The following is a 25,902-nucleotide window of genomic DNA, read 5'->3' on the forward strand; positions in this document are numbered from 1 at the left end:
TTTATTATAATATTATTATTCATGTTTTACTAAAAACTATTTATTTTTTAAATTTATTTGTAATTATAAAACTATTTTTATTTTTTTTAATGAAAATTAAATTAAATTAAATTTATATTATATAAATCAAATTTGTAATGCTTTTACAAAATCAAAACAAAATATATATATTTTTTAAAACAATTTATCCAAAGTTTATTTTATTTATTTATTTATTTTATTTTATAAAGCACTAGAAATTGTTTCTTGTTCTTTAACTTAAGAACAAGTTTAAAAAAATATGAGCAAACGGAACTTATTTTTTAAATCAAAATTATCCTGAACAATCAAAGAGAAAAATTATTTTTTCAAATATATTTTTCCTTCAAACCTTACATTTAGCCTTAGTTTTCTATAAGACTTCCATATGTCCATCTTCCTTCTATAGAAGTTCTATATCTTTTGCATCCCATTTTGGTAAAGATGCTGTAAACTCGAAATCATTTGACAAAAAGGCAAATAATCCAAACCATTAAGGCAAAAATGGTATGATCAGGACAAAGAAGGTTTGATTGGATTGATGTTTAAACAGAAATGTCCATACTCAAGTTCCGAAAATTTTGAGAAAATTTGGTTGGTTTATTTCGAAGAATCACTTCAGAAACCCCGTCAGGTAAGTAATACAAGCAGCATAGAACAAACTCACCATTAACGGAGCATAGATTGAAGTTTCTGATGAGCAGTGACAGATGATTTAGCACTAGGATCATTACAGACAACGATTTCATGGTCGTGTTAGTGTATATTCATGTTGAGCAGCTCTGGCCCCTTGGGTATTCAATTACCAAGTATGATTCGGTAGACGGACCGACCTCAATGCAGAATGATCAATCCTGCTTGTAAACCAGTGTTGGGTAGTCTGGATCCCACATGTTGTCCTCCACAAAAGTTGCAAGTTCCTCCTGCAAAAAATACAGATACTTTGAATCTGAGTATGGGGATGCCCTTGACTTTACACACAAAGCTTGAGGCAGCTTCTAATCATGAAAATTCTAACTTTGAACTGCCTAAATGATTAATTCCCAAGTTAAAGAGTCTCATGTCGAATTTTCATTTCGGTGTCTACTTTGATTATGTACAACACGCCTTAATTAGAGCAAGAAAATTATCATCATCCATTCCCAATTTTTTTAGTGAACTAAGTTAAATGGACATGATCAACTTTCAATACATGGTCAATATTTTAAATCTCAACTAGATTATCAAATTCTAAAAAGTCAGTATTCTTTGAATATATTTTTAATTCTTTCAATTTATCCTTAAGATTTTAAATATTATTACCAGTTTTTAAAATGTTAATGGGTTGTAACACTTGAAACTAGTTAACTATGGCCCAATCAGAGGTTGGCAGAAACTGATCTCCAGGCATCTCTAGAACCAATAAACACTAGTTTGGCACAAGTGGGTTACACCACAAACTATCTTAAAGCTGGGCAAACATATACAGGAAGGGATATACTACAAGTTATCTTAAAGTTGAGCAAACCTGCACTGGAAGAGAGAGAGAGAGAGAACTTAAAGATGGGCAAAGATATACTGGAAGGATTAAACTTGTTGAGCAAGGCAAACATATACTGGGAAGAGAGATTTTTTATAAGAAAAACTCATTAAATTATTTGTGTCAGCAACATACCTATTTGTAAAAACATAAAAATGAAAATAGGAATTCCACACCTCAAATTTCATTCCTTCCTGTCAAAAAATGCTTTGCTTTGGAAAAAAATCTGCTTCAGTGGTACATGTTCAGTCGCCAAACAAATTTTTTTTTTGTGTAATACCCATATCACTCATCTCTCTGCCATGAAGTTAATGCACTCTTCTAAATGTTCCCATGATTCTCCATGAAATAAAAAGAGAACAAGAAAAAGGAAAACAAGTTTTCAGCAGATGCACATCAAGTATAAGCTAAATACCACGAATTTGTTCCTAAGCCAATTGTGCAGTATTTGGCTCACCAAAATTCTAAAGTAGGCATTTCTAGATTCCTCTTTCCACAGAGTTTTGGGATATCCTGTCATTTTAGAAAACATTAAATAATGTTCTATTTGTGGTTTAAAAATACAAGTATTTTAAAAATCGAAAATTATCCAAAAACAGATTCATTGTTTTCATTTTTAAAAAAACAAAAATGTTTCTCAATGACCATTTTCACTTCTGCTATCAAATATGCACTTATTTCTATACAACTCTGAAGAGTTCTAGAATTTTCCACCCCAACTATATACAACCCAAAGGAGCATTTGCATGGGACATGACAAATTGATACTCTCATCCACCTAGCTTCAAAAATTGCACAAAGTCCCTATCCAGTCATAGTAGGTTTCAGTCTCCATTTCTAGTATATCCCTCCGTACTGTGTTCTGAAAATTTTCTAATAGACCATTTTCACCAAATACTCCATTCACGATGATGAGAAACCCCACATGCTGGGACAACTCTTAAGTGGTGAAGAATATTTCTCCACCAACAAACCCCACTTCCCCTTGTGGTCAGCCTTCTTGTAGGATGTTTCCACAATTAGAGTCGCTCTTTTAAGTCTTCTCACTCACTTTTTCTTCCAAGTTGATTACCTTGAGCCATGACAGAATAGTGGTATGATTGTCACGATTTGTACCTTGGCATGCTCACAGGTTAGTGTCATCACCTCAAAGTATTTATTCACCTACCACAAATAATTTCTGGCTCCCTGGCATCCCTTCTTCCATCAAAGGGTTTAGGCTTGGGCACTTCTACCTTGGGTGAGCTCAGAAAGCAACAAATCCCTTGGCAATGGCCTTTTTGCATATCACCAAGTCCCAAGGTACCTTGCCAAAGCAAGACCCAAAATTAGCTAGCAACTCCAATACTTTGTCTAGAAGAGTGTGTTTTCTTGCTGCATGTCATGTAATGCAAGGTGATCATTCTCAACATGCCACCCTTGAGCTCCTAAAGTTGCTGACTAAGGTTATCTAGGCATGCATTGCTCCGTACCTTGCTCCACCAAGTCAAGCCACTCTGTCTATGACAATATTTCCACCTTAACTGCTTGTGACCCAATGGAACTAAGAGCATCTTGACATTTTATTTTTTCTTGCCTTCATCAATGTTAGCTTCAGCCCTTAAGATTGCTACCTCATATTAAGTTTCTACTTACAAGATTTTAGCACATGACTCTCTCCCTTCATTAGAAACCCTTTGAAGCCATGCTCTCATACCAACTATCATAGGTCTGCTTGTTTTCTAAGCCAACCATGTGGCACTTAACTAGTCACAAGCATCCTTCTGTTGTTATGTTAACTTGTACATTTAAGGGTGGACGGATGGAAACTTGTATTACACACACACACACACACAAAATTCTTTGCAAGGTTTTTGATGAATTTGGGAGGTGGAGAGGTCCCAAAGGTGTTCAAGGTGCTTTTCCCAAATGGGTTCTCCAACTATTTGTAGGCTCCCAAGGAGCAATCTAGTTAACAGAGTTTCTTAAAACATTTCTAGAATTTGCCTAAAACATTTTAGAACATGAACAAGTGTTACTCTTTCCATAGGTTCCTAAGATTTTTCTACACCTAAAATATTCATACATCTTTTATAAAGTCTCACCATTCCTTAAGAGGTCTAGAATTTTTCATCTAACTATATATGCAACCCTTGAAGATCCTATTCTTTCCCAAAAAACTTTGTTATTTATTTATTCATTCTTTAAGTTTCTGGTCAAAAGACAATAAGGAGTACCAAACAAGGTACCCATCCTTATAAGTTAGCCAACATCATTTTCTCAACACAGAATTTTACTCTGGCTGACTAGTGGTGATTTTTCTTCTTTTTTTTTATTTTTTTATTTTTTTTTGTTTTAAAATAACATGTACTAGATGAGCAACTCAATCCAAGGGACAAATATTTAATGAGAATGGGAAGTTTCAAATTTCAGTTGCCCGGATATTATTTATCTTTTATAGGTTTAATTGATGCAATGGATAAAAACTTAGGTCTTCTTGGATTACTTTCCCTTTGAAATTTCCTTTCTTATCCACACAAACAAGCATTCCTATGAAACTTTGAATTTCCTTTCCTCTTCATTCTGAAAACAGCTAAAATTAAGTTGAGAAATGTTTTGACTATATGACATTGATATGACATGCATATGGATATCAACAGAGAAGAAAATTTGATAGGAAACCCCCACGGATAATCTCTTACTTGAAATCAGTCTCACAAAGTGATATGACAGCTTAATTTACCACATGACGTGGACCTGATGGTTAAAATATTTGTTCAATTAAAAGGTGAAAATAAATGGAATTCTATATATGACCCCTCATATTACTAGCATCCATGCAGGGGCAACCTAACAACTTTCCACAACCATGCCAACATGATTCCAACAAAACATCATGCAAGAAAATTTTCAAATATAGAAGGGAATAAATTAAACTTTTTTTTATTGCAGTAGTAAGACATATACCTGGTTAAGTTTACAGAGCTCTCGGGCATCGATTCCACGGTATCCTTCTGCTAGATCTTCTTCTATGGCTTCTCTCACAACAGCTGCAGCTACCTCTTTTGTTATATCACGTATGCTGCAGATATGAATTATGTCAACTTACATGCAGAAGACCTTTTAAATTTAAAAGTAAATCCATCCAACAGTCAATAGAAGGAAAACTCAAGTTCTGTACCTAGATATTGAAGGATATATCATCCCTTTGAGAACCTCTTCTTCTGTCATGTATGCGGCTAGACTGCAAGTTTCAGAGTGTCAGAAAACTTGAAAATCTATAATTTCTGGGCTAGAGGATAGATTTTTATTGTTATAAAACTTTAACTCTTGAATTATGGATGAACTTTTACATCATCAGCAACTAGTTTTATCTGGACGAGTAAATAATTCTTGAGTCAGGGAAACTGCAATTTTGCAATGTTCAAATCATTTCATGTTATTTACATAAGTTCCCAAATTATTCCTAAATGACAATACATGCTCTCTTCTTTTCCCCTCCTTAATTGAAAATGAACTGCTTTCCTCCTCCTTTGTAGCCTGAATTTTGCTTTAAAACAAAAAAAAACAAAAGATCCTCTGGATTTGTTCATGATATATTTTTACAATAAATTTTGAGTTTCCCAAAGACCGAATTATCATAGCATTCATTTTAATAGAAATTAGTTCAAAAGGAAATATTTAACACAAACCACTCTGCTGCAGCCTGTAGCATGCCATCTGAGATAATCCTGGAACCTGATAGAAGGGTACCAAGTCCAATCCTGCATGACCAGACAGGTGAAAAATAAAACAAGGTACAAGGAAAAATGAAACTTAGATTAACACTCACTTCTAAGTGGAAGTGCAAAAACTGACCCTGGAAAGAGGTACATATTGTTTCCCTGGTTGCAATGACCAATATGACCATTTCCTGCAGCATCCAAAAGTTGCTGTTAACAAAGCTCGTATAATCATCTAAAAAGAAATATTAGAGAAAAGATTTTTATAGTAAGCTTCTTGCTTCTTAGAATTCAAAATGCACCTGAAACTTAGAAATGCTTTATGCATCTACAGAATGTCAGAAGGTTAATTAAAGTGATAACTTGTTTACAACAGGTAAAGACAGCTACATTAGTACGAAAAACAAGCTAATTCTGAACCTACCAAGTAAAAATAAATTGTCAGAGGAACCAATCAAGACAGAAAATGCTTTTGGTCACTTCAATGAAAGAAAACAATTTAATCCATCCAATGGCACCTTTTTCTCAAAATGAATTAAGTGATGGGAAACAATGTTGGAAATATCTTTTGAAGACTTATAAGAGAAGGGGAAAAACTGGTCCCAACGCTTAAGCCTTAATTTGGGACACTAATGATGATTTAAATTCAACTTGGGACTAGTCATAGATTTTAAGTTTCTATTTTGGTTAGTGATCAACGTTTTGTCAAGTTTCTATTTCTTTAGTTTCCTTATTATATTAGAAAAAATCCTATTTCTTTTAGTCATAAATAATATTCCTTTCCTAAATCCTTTCTAATTCTCACAAGGAAAAAGAAAGAATTAGGAAAGTTGCCCCATCAGAGAAGGGGCATAAGAGTCTATATATACTTATGTAGTCTTTCAAATTAGAAGGAGAATTTTAATAAAAGTTTCAGCATCTTTAATGCTTCATTTGAGGGTGTGATCACCAAGAATTTTTTTTTTCTTTTTTTTTTTTCAATCATCTTTTATTTCGTTCACCTTATTCTATACTACAAGAAAATCATATGGTGCGGGAAATTTTTAAAGAAACTGAATCAGATTTGATATCATAGCTAGAAGTGGTCCAAGTTTCAAGTGAAAAGTGGCAGATTCAAAGTGTTATTATTTTTTCTAAATGATTATGGAGAAGGTTGATGCTATGGAAGCCCAAATTCAACAATTACATGCAGTTAATCCTTACAATATTGAACCAAAAATGTTTCCAAATCAGAATCTAGTAGCACTAAGAACAAGGCTGCATCCATTGAGGAGTGTTGAACTACCAATTTTCCTAAAAAGCATGAGCTTATAGGATTTGGGTCCACAATGTATATTAAGCACTCTAACACCCTCCTTCACATGTAGCCTCTTTTGCATTTGCATCTGGGGTTAAAAAATTGGAAATAAAGTAGCATCTTTTAGGCTTAATAAATTAAGGAAATAAACATGTAATGAGGTTCAAACACATGGCCTTCCACCAAATGAGGCTTTGATGCCATGTTGAACCACTAATTTTTCTAAAAGCTTAAGCTTATAGATGTGGGTCCATAATATATATCATGCACTCTAATAAGGAGAATGGGGAACAAGGGTTCGATTTAGGTCTAATCCTAGGGCAATACATCATCTTGAAAGGCCTTGAACTACTCTCTTGGATGTAGTGAATGATGTCATGGAGTTGGATTGACATGAAACACATGATGAACATGACATGGCTAGTGAGATTATGAAGAAAGTACATATAGAAGTATCAGATTTTGCTAGAACAATTGATCTGCAAGCCTTTTTAGATTGGTTGGCTGCCTTGGAAAGGAATTTTGATTGGTATGACATGTTGGATGAAACATGGGTTTGATTTGCTATTATGAAAGTTGTCGGACAAGCTCAAATTTGGTAGCCAGGTGTGCAGAACGATTTTATAATTTTTGGACAGCCATTAATTGTTCATTGGGACAAGATAAAGTAGGAGTTCAAAGTGAAAATATCTACCTTATGATTACCAACATCATTTTTTGATCAATTGACCACTCTTGAGCAAGGAGGCATGATGGTGATTGAATATATGAACAAGTTTGAGGAACTGAAAATTTGATGTAAGGGAGTTGAAGATCCGTGACAAACTCTTTTGCGATTTAAAATCAGATTAAGGGATTTGCATTCAAATGGTAACACATCGTTTCTATCAGCTCCTAACTAGAAGGTTTTCTTCCCACATTGAGGAGACAACTACAAGAAAAAAATAAGGAAATTGGAAATGTGTCAAGAAAAACCACAATGCAAAGCTGGTTCTAAAGCTAATAATGTTGCTAGTTAAACAAACAAAGCTCCTATAGGTAATGATCGATGAAGAAACATCAAGAAGAGAAGTAAAAAAATGTTGTTGAAACTCAAAAGAAGCCTATGTTTGTTCTTACCAAGAAAAAGTTTGAAAGAGAGAAAGGAGGATGAGATTGTGTATGCTATCATAGCCAAAGAAAACAAAGATCCAGCTATGATATCACCTTTAGAAGTGCCTCAGGAAGTGACCAAGTTACCATTTGATTTTTGAGATATTGCACTGAAGGATTTAACCCATGAGCTGCCACCAGTACGTAATGTTCAACATGCTATTGACTTGCTTCCATGTTCTCATTACCTAATCTATCTACCGTATGAATTTGATAGACTTCCAGTATGTTTCACATACACTAGGTGAGCCAAAAATAGTTAGTGAACAACTTTTACCTTTCTTTCATGGTAATTTTGTTGCTTTTTGTTAGTTGTGTTGAGCTGGATTCGGTTAGACTGCATTAGGGTCTTTAGGGCTTAGTTAGTGAGGATTGAGAATAAAAAGAAAGAAAAAGAAAAGTAAAGGGGATTAGGAAAGAAGTTACTAAGTTGGGTTGTGGGGAGAGTTTGCAAACCTCTCAAATGTCTGCTACCCAATCTTTGTAATTTTTTTTTTCTTTTAATCAATGCAATTTTCTTGATTGTTGGCTCTTTCTTCCATTGCTAATAGAATTCTGTTGTGAGTGTGTGGTGTAAATCCTAACATTTTGGTAATAGAGCCTACAATTCTGGGATGGCTGGGAAAAAAGGAGATGGTTGTATCAATCTAATGGAAGAACGGATGCACTCTGTTCAAGAGGATATCATCATAGTCAAGGAGAGCATGACGAAGATTCCGTTCTTGGAAATGAGCATGACCGCGATAATGGAGCGATTGGATGCAATGGCTATGGAAATACAGGAGAATTTGGAACGATTGTCATCGAATAAGAGACGAAAACCAAAGAATTCAAATGACGGTTTCAGAGTGGGTTTGCCGAAGCCACCATTGGTAGCAGAGGGAAATAGGGCTAGGGAAGTGTGTGACAATGGAAATAAAGGAGAAATTCGTACCCGGCGTGTGGAGATGCCGAATTTTTATGGCAAAGACCCCGAAGAATGGCTCTATTGTGCAGAGCGGTTCTTCTCACTGAATCAGATGAGTGACACCGAGAAATTAGCGGCTGTAGTAGTGTCTATGGACGGCGAAGCCTTCGCATGGCATCAGTGGGAGGATACGAGTTGGCCTTTTCGAAGTTGGGAGGATTTCAAGGAGTTGTTGTTGGAGCTCTTTGGTCAAGGAGACGAAGAGATGTTCGAGATGTTTTTCTCTCTGGCTGAAGGGTATTGTTCGTATCACAAGGACTTCAAACGGGTGATTTCCATCATGGACAACATTCCAGAACGTCTCTTGGAAGGCCAATTCATTAATGGACCTTAAATCTGGTTACCATCAAATAAGAGTGAAGCAGCAAGACGTTCACAAAACAGCTTTCAGAACCCATGATGGACATCATGAGTTTCTTGTAATGCCGTTCAGACTCATGAATGCCCCATCCAGATTTCAAGCACTCATGAACGACATTTTCTGCAAGTATCTTTCGAAATTTGTATTAGTCTTCTTCGACAACATCCTTGTTTATAACAGGGATTTATAGTCCCATGTTCATCATTTGGAAGTGGTATTAAGCATTCACCAACATGCAAATTTCATTTTGCTCAACTAACATTGGAATACCTCGGCCACATTGTTTCGGCAGACAGGGTAGCAAAAGATCCTTCCAAAATTGAAGCAATGCAGCGATGGCCCACACCACGATATTTGGAAGAGTTGAGGGATTTTCTAGGTCTTGCCGGTTATTATCAGAAATTTGTAGCAAGTTATGGGAAGATAGCATACCCGTTGACAGAACAACTCAAAAAAGATAATTTTGGTGGACTTTTGAAGCCGAGCATGCATTCAATCAACTTAAACATGCGATGACTACAATACCGGTTTTAGCTCTCCCAAATTTTAATAAACCATTTGTTATTGAGACTAATGCTTCGGGGGTTGGTGTGGGAGTTGTCTTGATGCAGGACCAGCGTCCTTTTGCATACTACAACCATATTTTGCCTCAGCGAAACATATTGAAGTTGGTGTATGAAAGAGAATTGATGGTCATTGTTTTTTTTTTATTCAGAAGTGGCAACCTTATTTTTTGGGAAGGCGATTTGTCGTCCGCATTGATCAAAGGAGTCTCAAGTACCTTCTTAAACAAAGGTTAATCAGCGAGGGGCACCAGAAGTGGCTCACAGAACTTCTGGGTTATACCTTCGAAATTCAATATCGCCTAAAGCTGGAAAATAGAGCAACAGACGTTTTATCACAGTATCCTGAACTCACTGCACTCACCTTATCCCCTGTTGTGAATTTCGAGGAGATACAGAAAGAGGTAGAAACAGACAAAGCATTGAATCACATTAGAATGGAGGTGTTAGAAGGTAATCCCAAATACTCCGGCTATGCTGTAGTACAAGGATGACTCTTATACAAAGGCAAGATTGTTCTACCACGACATTCGAAGTTAATTTCTTCCTTACTACAAGAATTTCACAACAGTTCAGTGGGTGGCCATTTGGGATTGTTTAAAACAATGCAGTGACTCGGAGCCGAATTTTACTAGCCTAAGATGAAACACGATATTAAGGATTTTGTGGCTTCATGTACAGTTTGTCAACAAAACAAATACATGGCTATGTCACCAGTGGGTTTACTCCAACCTCTCCCAATACCTGATAAGGTGTAGGACGACATCACTATGGAATTTATTGAAGGACTACCATGATCTGTGGGGTTCGACACTATTTTGGTGGTTGTTGACAGGTTAAGTATGGGCATTTCATTCCACTCAAACACCCCTTTACTGCGCAATCTATTGTTGTTCTTTTCATTAAAGAAATTGTGCACTTGCATGGTGTTCCACATTCGATTATTTCTGATCGAGACAAGGTGTTCCTCAGCCACTTTTGGTCAAAGCTGTTTAAATTGCAGGGCACAATACTAAAAAGGAACTCTGCTTATCACCCACAAATGGATGGCCAATCGGATGTCGTTAATAGGTGCATTGAAGCCTACCTGCGCTGTTTTGTTTCAGACAAACCGAAACAATGGGTTAAGTGGCTTCCTTGGGTTGAATATTGGTATAACACCTCATACCATACAGCCACTCAATCCACTCCTTTTTGGTTGTTATATGGGTGAGATCCACCCCCCCCCCCCCCCATTAGTCCGTTATGGGCATGGTCCTGCTGCTGTATCATCGGTTGAACACATGTTGGAGGAGCATAATGCTGTACTTGAGGAACTGAAACTCAATCTGCACAAGGCCCAAGATCGAATGAGGGCTACCGCCAATAGAAAACGTTGTGAGGAGCATTATGATGTGGGTGACTTGGTGTATTTGAAGCTCCAACCCTATAGTCAGAAATCTCTTGCCAAGCGCCGTAATGAGAAATTAAGCCAACGCTATTATGGACCTTTTCCAATTGAAGCTCGAGTGGGTACAGTGGCATATCAGTTGACTTTTCCACCATCCTGTATTTCATGTCTCGCAACTTCGCAAGGCAGTAGGCACTGCTCCTACGTCTCCATCATTACCACCACAATTAATTGCAAAAATGAAGTTACTCGTTGAACCAACAGCTATATTGGGACTGCATCAAATCCATACAGGATCTACCTCTATTACTGAAGTTTTGGTGCAATGGAAAGATCTTCTAGATTTGATGCTACTTGGGAAAGTTTTGCTACTATTCAGAATCAATTCCCTAAGTTCCACCTTGTGGACAAGGTAGCTATTTGGGAGGGGGGTAATGATAGAGCTCCAGTGTATTTCACATACGCTAGGCGAACCAAAAATAATTAGTGAACAACCTTTATCTTTCTTTTATTGTAATTTTGTTGTTTTTTGTTAGATGTGTTGAGCTAGATTCAGTTAGACTGCATTGGGAGGATTGAGAATAAAAAGAAAGAAAAAGAAAAATAAAGGGGATTAGGAAAGAAGTTACTAAGTTGGGCTGTGGGGAGAGTTTGCTAACCTCTCAAATTTCTACTACCCAATCTTTGTAATTTTTTTCTTTTTGATCAATGCAATTTTCTTGATTGTTGGCTCTTTCTTCCATTGCTAATAGAATTCTGTTGTGAGTGTGTGGTGTGAATCCTAACAGAATCCATTAAAGCATGTGAAGTTTAAAAGACTAGTTGGGTTATTTTCAAAAAAGTTTGTAATAAGTCTTTGTCCATGCGCTATGCCAGCTTTGCTTACACATAAAAAGAATGGTACTTGGCATATGTGTGTTGAGAACTGTGCAATAAACAATATTACAATCAAATACAAGTCTCCAATACCTCGACTTGATGATATGTTGGACATGATGGTGGGTTTTGTAATCTTCTAAAGATTGACTTGAAAAGTATCTACCATCAAGTAAGAATAAGGGTGTGGAAACTGATCCATAAAAGATAAAAGCAATTTTAGAATGGCTTGAACCGACAAATTTGCATGAAGATGGTAGTTTTCATGGCCTAAAGCTACTTTCTACAGGAAGTTTATTATTTTTTTTTCCTTTTTTTTATCAGAAACAAGAGATGTATTAATTAAACAAACCTGATCTAGACACTAAAAACCTCCACTATACAAGAATATTTGTACAAAAAGACAGATCAAAAAAGAATTTACAAGGGAAACCTCTCCTGAAAAAAACAGCTAAGCTCCTCTCATTGGTGGCCCAACCCTAGTGGTGTACATACCAAAAGACAACTAAGCTGAATGATGTTTAAAGGAATGTCTTTAAAATCGTTACTACAAGAGGGCCACAAAGAAGTAAAGAAATGAAATAAATCCCATAATGTTTCAGACATCCTCCATTTATCCTCAAAAATCCTAACATTTTTCTCTTGCCACGCCATCCAAATCAACTTGAGACAAGCAATCCTCCAGAGTGTCTTGCCTCTGGTGGAATTGCTTAGGAAAACCTAAGTGTGATTGCCTAAGAATCTTGTTGTGATTGTTAAGAATTTCTTTTCTTTACTTTTCTCTTTTTTCAACTATCGTTTATTTTCTATACCTTATTCTATAACACAAAAATCATACAGTGCTGGAAATTTAAAAATCCTCCATCAATAAGTTGCATGAACATCATTTTTTTCTTCTTTCTTCCCTTTTGTTGGCTTGAGGTTTGAGGTGGAGGAAGGTAGGTGAGCCTGTATGTGTCTTTCTTGGTCAAGGGAATGGGGAATGTTGCACAAATGAACAATTTGAGTAGAAGCCTAACAGAGGCACAGGTGAAGGAATATGATCAGGGAAAGGAGGAAAAATTATAAAAGAAAACAGCCTTTTGTTGGCCTGTACATGTCCATGCTCAACCTATAAGAGATGAACTGGCTGGCTGAACTATAGGTGAGATAATCAGAGGTCAATTAGAAAGGACAGAAGGTTGTTGGCCTGGAAAGTAATTTAGTTTGTATAATAAAATATTCAACTGGGTCATTGGAACTTTGGTAGAAAAGAGTACTAGCATAATACATGTCTCAATGTGCATATTGACCAAACAACTACAAATTTTTAAGGCAAAGATACATGATTGTCTGAGTTATTAGATAGATTCTCCTGGGTGAAGGAGATGTAGTACACTGGCAAGGATGCAAGAGACCTCGGAAAGCATTCTCCTTGTGGTCGTCAAAACCAATGGACCTCCCTTCCCACATAAGAGAGTAGAGCAATGATCTATAAATTTTAGGAGGGGGTGGCAGTATACAAATTTTTTTGATAGTTTTAACCAAAACAAAAACTGGATGCCTCATCATGGGTGGGTTGCAGTTGACGACTAGATACCTTTGTAAATTAGGCATGGGGATGAATAGGTACAGCAGCTTTGTCTACACAAGTAGTTTTGATCCACCATTGATGGGTTTTTCTATTGAGGTCTTTTACATGTTTATTTCTAAAAAAATGTTATTTATTTTTAAAGCTAAAATTTCTGCTTCCATAGCCCGTCCACTCCCTGATGGCCTAGAGTAAATGAGAAGTATGCCCCACTATGATCTCTAATAGTTTCACTAATACCCATTTGGTCCATGTTTCCAGCAGAGCCCCATGAACCAAAGTTTAAGACCAGATAAGGGTGGAAGAGTCAAGTGGCTAGCAGTAATCTCTTTTCTATGGTCACAAGAACACACAGAAATCCAACATAACGATACCTGAGGGAATCCCAACAGGATTTTTGGTTGCATTCCATAGAGGATGCTAATCTTGCCACTTACTCCTGATAAATGTCAACCTGCAGCACAGGATAATGTTTTTTCTTGATCTCAATTTCAAGGTGAAAAACCAAACTGTAAGCCTTGAGATTAAGTCTAAAGTAGAAGGATTTTTCTTTCATTTCCACCTTTTCCCCAAAGAACAAAAGAAAAAGATGTCGTCTTCAAGCTAGAGATAAAGGAACCCCAAAGTGCTACTTCCCAACATCAAAACCTTCGACTTATCCCAAACGTTCAGCATTACTGGTTATCCTATTGAAGCTGTCTGCCACTGAAGTAAAATAGAGAAGGGGAGTCCACCACTACTAAAGCCTTCCATTGAGTGTTCGTATTAATCTAGAACCAACATGAATGTATAACCTAGTGCTTGATTCTGAAACTTGAAAGTAATATAAAGAATTTACTCAGAGCTTAATGCTAATGTCATGGGCCTCCCCTGCAGCCAGCAGTATAGAGGACCAAGGTTGAAGCATCATGTACCGATGTTAATAAAACCTTTGTCCTTTCATAAGCAGGGAATTCAGGGAGTAGAAAACTTAAGGACCATTCTACAAGCTGCTGCATCAGCATTTAGCAACCCCAAGTTTGTTCCACATTAAAAAGCTGTTTTTAAGCCACAACAATAATTAATAATGCCGTACAAACCACCAGTGCATATGTTAGAGCAATTTTTATGGTAATCATGCACAAACTTTCCAATGACTAATCAAGTTTATGAGCATGCATAGCATCAAGAACATGTTCCTGTCATATCAAGAAATTTGTTAACACATACCAAGATCCACATCCTTGAATGGGCTTCCACTTGCAAATATAACATTATCACCCACGATGGAGAAAGCTTCTTCAGGGGTGCATTCAGCTGTCAAACAAGATATTTAAGAAAAATAAGATTAAGAAGCCTAGGTCAAAGATGTGAACCAGTCTGAATTACTATACCATTTTTTGTAGGGTTTGACATTGCAAAGATTGCTGGTCTAGTTGAAGTTGAATCCTTGAGGGCCTCTAATACCTACACTAGCAAGTGCATGGTATCAAATTTAGCAAGAAAAAAGTGAGCTCAGATAACATACAAACTCTAAAAAAGATACTAGGTTCTTGACAATTGCATCAGTGATCTTTTTTGTAATTGGTTGAGCTTGAAAGTTCACAAGAACTCAGCTAGATTTAAAAGCAATGAAGTTAATTGACAGGATATTGTTTAGAATTTATGATCAGCACAATTTGCAGGAGAAAGTAATCACATCCTTGTGAATGGCATCACAATGTGTCTGGTGGAAAGTCCACAGGAGAATTGATGCATGGTAGCATTCTAGCATTTAATGGACATGATTATTTTACTGTGTTTTATCTACTGGGCCTAGCACTCAAGCTCACAATAAAGAATACCAATTTATAAACTAAAATAATTAAGTGTAGGAGTTCCATTGGGTGAGAGGACAATTTGAGCAAAGAAATTCTATTTTCTCTTCCTCATCATGAAATAACAAGCATTTTTCTTTCTACAGGGAGAAAAAAAGGAAAAAAAGTGAAATAAATATAGGAGAGGAGGACTCGATAGGTTGTGGAATTTTGCTTCTTCCATGAAGACTGGATAGATTGTTGAATTTTGTTGTCTGTGAGATATGTATCAACCATCAGGGATCTCTGTCACCTACATTCACAGCTGACAGTGAGCTACTGAAAGTATCCATAATTATGACATTGTTGGAGGAATGACTGTATGTTCCTTCCCAACACACAATTAAAGTACCTCCCCAAAAATTCGAAAAGAGTTTCACATTATTCTGTTAATCTTACTAGTGCTTAAAACCATGCTAACTGGCCTTCAAGTAGTAGATTTTCTTTAATACATATTTGAAACAAAGAATAATTATTTTTTTATAGGAGAATAAAATATAAAGAGAAATGGGTATAGAGAAGGAGGAGGGATCCTTCTAAAAAACAAATCTGGAAAATCAGAAAACTGAATTGAAGTAAACACTAGTCAAAAAGTAATCAATGCACAACACATTGACTCAAAAGTGGTGTTTACCTCTTCTTTCTGGTGATATCTACACTGTTAGCATGTGTAGTTCAACTAAAGGATTAGATACATGATATTAGTTATGCACAAATTTAAATCTCTTATTTTTTAATACGATGACTAGATGGAAATTTTCCAACCCAATCTTACATTATAATAATACCATGTGGGAATCAAATTCTTCTCCCTTTCTAAATTTTATTAATGCTACCTTTGAGATATAGGAAAATGGAAGTAGAAATATAGTAATTACCATAATACGCTGATGAATGTAGCATAGCATTAACTACAATTGCTCATGGTCCTGATAGCGTAAAAGTTTGCCAAAGCATCCAAAAGATCATTCAGATAAGCAAGTATTTTTTTATGATTAAATTGTGTGTCGATAAACACATTATGACAACACAATAAAAGTGACTAAATACATTAACAACTCTTAAATTTGAACTGTTATTGATGATGGAACTAGAATTGATATTTGGAGCAAAGAACAACGTGATAAAATCAATGTAAGTTGTGAATATTTGATTTAGTAATGTCTTAAAATAATTAACTAGCACATGATTAATGTTATGTGGGACACAATAAGTGAAAGAAAGCAACATCCCTCCAAGTTGAAAATTCAATAATCATGTACTGAAGAAAAATAAAATTTTAGTAGGAACAGAAAAATTGGATTACTTTGTCCATTCTATATACCTCTTTAGAGAACAAGCCCCCAACTGCAGATAATCCGAGAAGTACATCAGGCTTTACTTGTTTCACCTGATTAGCATGGAATAGTTAAGATAATTAATAATGTGGCAACACTAAAGGCTTTTTTTAAGCATCTAAGTAATATTTATAAATGATATGATCAAACTAGCAGATCCATATGATTATTTGATAATAATAACTTGAAGAATTGATGAAAGACAAGGGTGCATCCACATGCAACACGTGTGTGCGCACACACAAAGATGCAACTTCATCCTAAAGAAATTATTGCATGTGAAATTTAAACATATCTAGAAGGTTTTGTCAAAACTCGAGGGAAAAAGAACAATACTAAAATACGACCAAACAACTAGACAATGAAAAACTCAATATTAACCTCTTCTAATATGCTAGTTTTATATTCAAATATATATTTGGTGTTAGCAACAATCTTCACGGCTATCAGCCCAACAAATTCTTCAAGGGACCATAATCTCATTAAGAATCTGGAAATGATTTCTGGTAAATATAAGTGTCAACTTGTTTTCCCCTATTTATAATCTTGGTTCATGTCTTTCTAGAAGAGAACATTTGTTGGAAAAAGCAAATAAGTTTGTCAGAAATGTTTAGAATTGAAACACAAATGTTCAAATCATGCAGACAGAAACAAATGGTTGTATTTATTGAATTAAATATCCATCTGAATAACCTCAGAATAACCTATCAGTAAAATTTGAAATTTGAAAGATCAATTGTGGACTTGTGTCTCTTAAATCAAGAAGAAGAACGAACCAGTTGTCAGTATCATCTTATACAAATCATCCAAAATTGTTTCCCACTAGACATCAAAATGCTGTTTCATTTTGGTTCGCATCCTTTCAACAGAAAACATCTTCCAGAATTCTGCTAAAGGTTTCAAAAGTTGTCTCTATTTGATGGTGGATGCCTATTTATAAAATGAACCACTGTTGAGTCTCAGGTTCATATTTATCCTTCTATGATAGGATGATCCTGCGGTGATGTATATCTAAATAACAATCTGAGATGTGTTAAGACATGATTTACTTGTGTGATTTCGTCCTTAAGTCCCCATAAAAGGCCAATTTAGAAGAATGCTGCCTATGCTATAGGACGAGGCATGCCACCAGCTTGGTTAACCATCATTTCAACTATCAAGCCAAAACCCTTCACCCATCCTACCTTCAGTTGAGGCAGTATAAGCACTTAAAAAAGGAAATAACTAAAAAAATTTTAATGGACTTTGATTATTTGGTGTTCATTTAACATGTAAAAATATAAAGCAAAAAGATCTTGATTAGGCCAAGAGAAACTAATAGGAAAGGTCATCAATTTCCCGACTTGATAAATAATAATGTTCAATGCCAACCAGAGGACTTGGCTTGAACAAGGACATGAGTTCTTGAGTACACGAGTTCATGTACTAATTCATTCTCTTTTTCAACATTATGGTATCAGAGCTCTGGGGAACTTTCCGACCTTCATTGCCACTGAAATTTTTATTTTTTATTTTTTATTTTTATTATTTGTTTATTTTCTGATTGCATGGCCTTCCTTGCCTACAAATACCATGTCTTTTCTGTCTATCCCACAGTTCCTCCTTTTTTATCTCCTCTTCTCATTCCTACCACTAATCATGTCTGAAACATCAAAAGTAACCTCTACCTTCCCTGTTTTGACATCAACACCTGACTGCCAACATCAAAGAATACCAAAGCCGTCAGGCATTGTTTCAATTGAATGGTCGAAACTATCTAGTCTAGTTGCAACTAGTGAAAAAGTTCTTGAAATGCAAAGGGAAATTGGGTCACCTGATTTGTCCAAAACTGAGCAAAGATGATCCAGATTTGGTGCGTGGGATGAGGTAGATTCATGATCATGTCATGGCTTTTACATATACATATATACTAATTCACAAATAATTTTTTTGAACACTATGGTATTAGAGCTCTAGGGAATTTTTCAGCTTTCATTGCCACTGATTTTTTATTTTTTTTTATTGCACGACCTTCTTTGCCAACAAATACCAATGTGTTTTTTGTGTATTCAATTGTTCCTCTTTTCCTTTTTTATCTCTTCTCTTCTCAGTCGTACCATCAATCATGTTTGAAACATTAGAAGTAACTTCTACAATCCCTGTATTAAATGTCAACACCTGACCTCCAACATCTAGAGCCAAAACCTTGGAGCATCATTTCGATTGAATGGTTGAAACTATCTACCCTAGTTGCAACCGGTAAAAACGTTCTTGTAAAGTAAAGGGAAATCGAGTCACCTGATTAGTCCAAAATTGAGCAAAGATGATCCAAGATTTGGTGTGTAGGCTAATGTATATTCCATTATCGTGTCATGGCTTCAGAACTCTTTGCAGTCAGAGATTAGTGGGCCTTATAGGCTACTCACTATTACACAGGAGATATGGGAGACCGTTCGACAATCATATTCCAAAGTATGAGATGCAACTCAGATTTATGAGATCAAAACAAAAATTATAACCACCAAACAAGTTAGTTTATACATGATTGAATATTATAATATCATGAAAGGATTGTGGCTTGAATTAGACTGTTACCAAACTATTAAGATAAAGTGTAGTGAAAACGCTACTCTGTGACAATAATTTGTTGAACGTGAGAGAATTTTCAATTTTCTTGTTGGACTTAATGTGGAATTTGATTATGTGCCTAAATCCTTGACAAGGAATCTTTACCACCTGTAAAAGAAGTCTTCTCACTCATACAAGTTGATGAAGGTCAGTGGAAGGGTGATGCTTGGCAATCTAACCTTTAAAAGTTCAGCCCTAAGATTTTTTGAGTGAACTGGGGGACATTAGAGGTTTGTGGAATGAGCCATGGTGTATAGCAGGAGACTTTAATATGATAAGATTCCCATCTAAGCGGTGTAGAGGAGGCCGCATGTCCCTGACAATGAGGAGATTCTCAGAGGTGGTTGAGGAGTTAGAACTAAGGGATTTGCCTCTTCGGGGGGGTTGTTCACGTGGTGTGGAGGTCTTAATAATCGGTTAAAGTCGAGAATTGATCGTTTCCTTATTTCTGAGGATTGGGAAGCTCATTTTCAGGGGGTCATTCAAGTTGTACCGGCTAGGCCGATTTTTTATCACTCTCCGATTCTTCTTGATGGAGGAGGAATGAGGAGAGGGCCCACGCCCTTTAGATTTGAGAATATGTGGCTAAAGGAGGAGGGCTTTAAAGAGGTGATGAGAAAGTGGTGGGAGGGGATTCAAGTTAATGGATCAGCCAGCTTCATTTTAACTGAAAAATTGAAGGCTTTAAAACCGATTTTGAGAAATAAAGAGGTTTTTGGGCAAATTGATTCTAAGAAACAGAATGCATGGAATTTAATGGATTATTGGGATAAGGAAGAGAGGATTCGCTCTTTGTTAGTGGAAGAAGAAGAGGCCAGGAAGGAGGCAAGGGAGACGTATAAGAAGTGGGCTTTTTTAGAAGAAGTGTCTTGGAGGCAGAAGTCTAGGGAAATTTGATTGAAAGAGGGGGATAGAAACACTAGGTTTTTTCATCAGATGGCTAATGCTCACAGAAGAAGGAATCAGCTAACTAGAATAAAGGTGAATGGGAGGTGTTTAACTAAGGAAAGTGAAATCAAAGAGGAGGTGAGCAGAGCTTTCCAAGGGTTGTTGGCAGATCTTGGTGACTGGAAGCCCGGTATAGATGGTTTAAATTTTGAGAGGTTGGAAGAGGTAGATGTGGAGGGGCTAGAGAAGCCTTTCTCAAAGGAGGAGGTGTTTGGAGCGGTGTCAGGCAATTGAGGAGAGAAAGCGCCCAGCCTTGACGGTTTCTCAATGGCATTCTGGCAGTTTTCTTGGGATTTTGTGAAGAAGAAGATTATGAATTTTTTCAGACAGTTCCATGAGATTGGGAGATTTGTTAGAAGTCTGAATGCAACCTTTTTAGTGTTGATTCCTAAGAAAGGAGGGGCTGAGGACTTGAAGGATTTTAGGCCAATTAGCTTGGTGGAAGGGCTATACAAATGGTTAGCTAAGGTGTTGGCTAACAAATTGAAAGAAGTGTTAGCCAAGGTGATCTCAATGTCTCAAAATGCTTTTGTGGAGGGGCGGCAGATTATGGACACAGTGTTGATTGCTAATGAGGCAATAGATTCCATTTTGAAAAGTAATAGAAGGGCAATTCTTTGCAAATTAGACATTGAGAAAGCCTATGATCACGTGGAATGGTCGTTTCTGTTAGCGATGTTGGAGAAGATGGGGTATGGGGAGAGGTGGTGTAGTTGGATAAAGTGGTGTTTATCCACTGTTAGATTTTCAGTCTTAGTGAATGGAAGCCCAACGGGTTTTTTCCAAAGCTCAAGGGGTTTAAGGCAAGGAGACCCCCTCTCACCTTATTTATTCGTAGTCGTGATGGAGACTTTTAGTTGTTTGTTGAAAAGAGCAGTTGCTAGAGGTTTTTTGACACCTTGTTTGGTTTGGGGAAGAAGGGGTGAAGGGGAGTAAATACTAATGTGGAGATAAAAGTTTTATTTCATTGAATTTCAATATTTGAGAAAAACAATATATTTAATACTAAATTGATGACCTATGTAGTTTAATAGTACCTAATCACAATGGAATACAATCTTGATGTATCGCTACTGTGAAAAAAGAGAAAAGGGAGAATCTCTAATTTTTGTTATTAAAAACTATTAATAATACACATTGGACTTGGGTATATATATACATGCTAGTGGGACCCACAATACAATAAGGAAAAAAAAAAAAAGGAAAAGTAAATAACTAAAATAACTGTACACTATCTAACACTCCCCCTCAAGCTGGAGCATATATGTTATATGTACCAAGCTTGTTACAAATGTATTTAATTCTAGGACCTCTGAGAGATTTAGTAAAAATATCTACTAATTGATCATTTGAATTGACAAAACTAGTCGCCACACATCCTGATGCGATCTTCTCTCTAATGAAGTGACAGTCAACTTCAATGTGTTTGGTCCTTTCATGGAAGACTGGATTGGTTGCAATATGCAAAGCGGCTTGGTTGTCACAAATGAGCTTCATCCATTCATCCTTTTCAAATCTCAACTCCCGAAGAAGATGTTTCAGCCATATGAGTTCACATGTTGCCAGAGCCATAGCTCGATACTCGGCTTCAGCACTAGATTTGGCCACTACATCTTGTTTCTTACTCTTCCAGGATATTAGATTACCTCCAATAAAAACACAATACCCGGAAGTGGAACGTCTATCTGTGGGTGAGCCAACCCAATCTGCATCTATGTAACCAACAACCTGGGTATGACCTCTGTTCTCGTACAACACAACTTGGCCTAGTGTGCTTTTGATATATCAAAGAATGCGGATTACAGCATCCCAATGGCTATCACATGGTGACTGTATGAATTGACTAACAACACTTATAGGAAAAGAAATGTCTGGACGAGTAATGGTAAGGTAATTCAGTTTACCTACAAGTCGTCGATATCTCCCAGGATCTCCTAAAGGCTCCCCATGTCCTGGCATAAGTTTGACATTTGGATCAATAAGAGTGTCTACCGGTGTACAGTCTAACATACCAGTTTCTTCCAAGATGTCTAAAGCATACTTCCTTTGGGAAAAAACCACACCGGAACTAGATTGAGCTATCTCAATCCCTAAGAAATGCTTGAATTTCCTCAAGTCTTTAGTCTGAAAGTAGGTGAAAAGGTGTTGCTTTAGTTTCTGAATACCATTCTGATCACTGTCTGTAATGACAATGTTGTCCACATAAACTACCAGATAAATACACTGCCTCGAAGAGTTATGATGATAGAAAACGGAATGGTCTGTTGTACTGTGAAACATGCCAAACTCCTAAACAACAGAACTAAAACGGTTAAACCATACTCGAGGAGATTGTTTCAAGTCATATAGAGAACGGCGTAACCTGCACACTAAACCAGACTCCCCCTGAGCAACAAAACTAAGTGGTTGCTCCATATAAACTTCCTCAGCAAGATCCCCATGAAGGAAAGCATTTTTAATATCTAACTGATAAAGAGGCCAAGAACGCATAGCAATCATGGAGAGCAATAGACGAACAGAAGCTATCTTGGCAACAAAAGAGAAAGTGTCACCACAATTAGAACCATAAACCTGAGTATATCCTTTAGCAACTAAGCAGGCCTTAAGACAATCAACCTGACCATCAGGGTCAACCTTAACTGTGTAGACCCAACGACAACCAATTGTAGATTTACCAGAGGGTAAAACAAACAAGATCCCAAATGTCATTGGAGTGTAAAGCAATCATTTCATCTATCATTGCCTATCGCTAGCCTGGATGGGAAAGAGCCTCGGGGGTGCTCTTGGGAAGAGAAACAGAAGATATAGCATAAACAAATGCAGAATAGGGTGAAGATAATCGATGGTAACTCAAAAAATTGTAAATGGGATGAGGATTACAAGTAGATCGATTACCTTTCCGAAGAGCAATGGGTAAGTCAGCAGAAGGAGGCAGAGCCAGGGCAGGAGAAGCCGAAGGGATAGGAAGTGAGTCAGCAGGTACCTCGGCCAAAGAAAGAGGAACAACGACACGATGACGGCGATGATAAACCTGAAGTGGGCGAGAAGGCACTACATCAGGTAAGGAGATAATGGGAAGGGGTAAGACTTCAAAAACAGGAAGAGACTCAGAGGTGGAGAAGAATGGTGAGTCCTCGAAGAAAGTGACATCAGCGGAGAGAAAGTAGCGATGAGTCTCAAAGGAATAACAACGATAACCCTTTTGAAGTCTGGAACATCCCAAAAAGATGCATTTTGTGGATTTGGCAGAAAGTTTGTCCTGTCCAGGAGTGAGAATATGAACAAAGCAAGTACAACCAAAAACACGAGGAGGAAGGAAATAAAGTGGTTGATCAGGGAAAAGAAGGGAATGAGGAATCTGATCGTGTAATACAGATGAGGGCATACGATTAATCAAATAGCATGCTGCAAGAACAGCGTCCCCCCAAAAACGAAAAGGAACATTACTATGCAGAAGGAGAGTACGAGTTGTCTCAACAAGTTGTCGATTCTTACATTCAGCTACCCCATTTTTTTTAGGAGTATGAGCACAAGAAGACTGATGAAGGATCCCATGTTGGGACATAAATGAAGTAAATGGTGCAGAAAAATATTCCCTAGCATTGTCACTGCATAACACACGAATAGAAATATTGAACTGGGTTTGGATTTCAGCATAATATTGAAGATCTCCTCCTTGCGCACCTGATGGTATGGTCGGTGTCGGAAAAGGACTTCGTCGAAAAAAGTCGCCGAAAAAGTCACTGGCGGTGAGGGTTTTCTGACGGCAATACGGTTGATCAGAAAGCTTTAGGAGATGGGGAAGGTAACCGGAATGAAACACGGTCACTGAAAGGTTTCCCAGAATTGATTCACAAATAAACCAGAAATAATTAGGTTTTTTTTTCTCCCTAGGCTCTGATACCATGTGAAAAGAGAGAAAAGGGAGAATCCCTAATTTTTGTTATTAAAAACTATTAATAATACACATTGGACTTAGGTATATATATACATGCTAGTGGGACCCACAATACAATAAGGAAAAAAAAAGTAAATAATTGAAATAACTATACACTATCTAACAGCTACCATGAAATGAAGTTCACTTGGTTTTATATGTAACTATGAACATGTCATACATAGGTATCCTAATTCCTTCCACTACTTCTCCATGAATAGGAAACTGTGCATGGGAGCATGTTTATTTGAATTTCTACTTGTGCTATATTTGGAACTACATAACACTTGTGGAGGAGAATAGTAAAATATCCCATAACCACCATATGTTGATATTTGTCAATAACTATAAAGATCAAAAAGTTGAGATTAGGCCTCATTAGATGAGTTACTCCAATGAGATCCTACTATCATGGATTCAAAACACCCCAAAAGGGACTTTCTGTTAGATGGTAGCATCCTTGCATGCTTCCCATCACATCTCCTCCTTATATCTCTCTTTCCAACAACCTAGACATGCTCCTCTACACTGATGGTTTTTGTTTTGTATGCAACATGTGTTGTTAGCTTCACCAATAAATGGGTTCAATGGTTATTGACTTGTGTCAATTATCCAACATCCTCTCCATCATTTTGTCCATCATCTCATTCATCGGCTTCTTCCCTTCAATGACCATGTGGATATTTTCATAACATATTGCCAAAATATTAGGAAATATTGGCAATATTTTGACACATGCAGTATTAAATTTTCCTCATATCGGCAGCATCTATAATTTGAAGAAATTTCAATAGTATTTTGTAGATTTCCATTTAGCCGCTCTTTCCAAATTGGTACCCTAAATTACCGATATTTCAGTGGAAATATAAGTGGCAATATCAATTTTTTGATCCATGGAAGCAGAACTACAGATATTAAGCAGGCAATGAAGTATTTGATTGATAAGTTTCAAACTAAAGATCTTCGGGCTTTACTATTTTCTCTGGATTGAAGTTGCTTTGAAAAGATGGTAGAGTCATCTTAAAGGAGGCGTATACATGATTTACTCGCTGAAATTGGTACGTTAAGCTCTAAGTCTGCAGAATTTGGAGGGGCAGTCCTGATGTTCTTCATAAAAAATGGTGTAGAAGCCTTGTTAGAAAACTAATTTATTTGACCATAACAAGGCTAGAATCACTTTCTCAATGAGTGTTATAAGCCAATTTATGGAAGCTCCTAAACAATCCATCAGGAGGTTGGTGCAGAATCTTGAGGTTTCGGTAGGTTTAGGCATTTTTTATGGAAAAGCGCCTAAGCTTAATATAGATATTTTAGCTTTCGATGCTAATTGGCCAGGTGTTGCTTTTCGTAGAAGATCTATTGTCAGGTATTGTACACTTATTGGTGGGAAACTTGGTTACATGGAGGAGTAAGAAGCAAAATATAGTGGCAAGGTCTGGTGTTGAAGCAAATTACAAGGCCAAGGCTCATACTTCTGAACTGTGGATCAAGAATCTTCTGCTGGAGCTTGGTTTCTCACTTGAAAAGCTCATGAAAATGTACTCCAGTTTTTTATAAAACTCAAGTCACTATAAATATGGCAAGTGATCCAGTCTTTTATGAAAGAACCAAGCATATTGAAGTAAATTGACATTAGGAGAGTTGTTAAGAGTAAGAAGATAGTGACTGCTTGTCTCAACTCAGAAGATCAAGTTGAAAATATTCACAAAAGCTTAGGAAAATGCTTCTTCTCTAATGTGTGTTCCAAGCTAGGCCTCAAAAATATCTTTGCCTCAATTTGAGAGGGAGTGCTAAAGTATCATTTTTGAGGCAACTTTATAATTT

General features: G+C 36.7%; 1 protein-coding gene across 1 annotated transcript in view; it reads right to left on the minus strand.

The window, feature by feature from the left end:
• Positions 1-528: 528 nt before the first annotated feature.
• Positions 529-25,902, minus strand: part of LOC100261633 (NAD-dependent malic enzyme 62 kDa isoform, mitochondrial) — a 49,133-nt gene continuing 23,759 nt past the window's right edge. The window contains exons 12-19 of the mRNA XM_002265729.5: positions 16,574-16,639; positions 14,788-14,860; positions 14,624-14,710; positions 5,375-5,429; positions 5,209-5,280; positions 4,698-4,760; positions 4,484-4,598; positions 529-941 (exon numbers count right to left, since the gene is read on the minus strand). Of these exons, the coding sequence (XP_002265765.1) occupies positions 867-941; positions 4,484-4,598; positions 4,698-4,760; positions 5,209-5,280; positions 5,375-5,429; positions 14,624-14,710; positions 14,788-14,860; positions 16,574-16,639 (606 nt within the window). The 3' untranslated portion in view covers positions 529-866. The remainder of the gene's footprint in view (positions 942-4,483; positions 4,599-4,697; positions 4,761-5,208; positions 5,281-5,374; positions 5,430-14,623; positions 14,711-14,787; positions 14,861-16,573; positions 16,640-25,902) is intronic.

Source organism: Vitis vinifera, chromosome 15 (genome assembly GCF_030704535.1).
Source record: "Vitis vinifera cultivar Pinot Noir 40024 chromosome 15, ASM3070453v1".
Classification (NCBI taxonomy): domain Eukaryota; kingdom Viridiplantae; phylum Streptophyta; class Magnoliopsida; order Vitales; family Vitaceae; genus Vitis; species Vitis vinifera.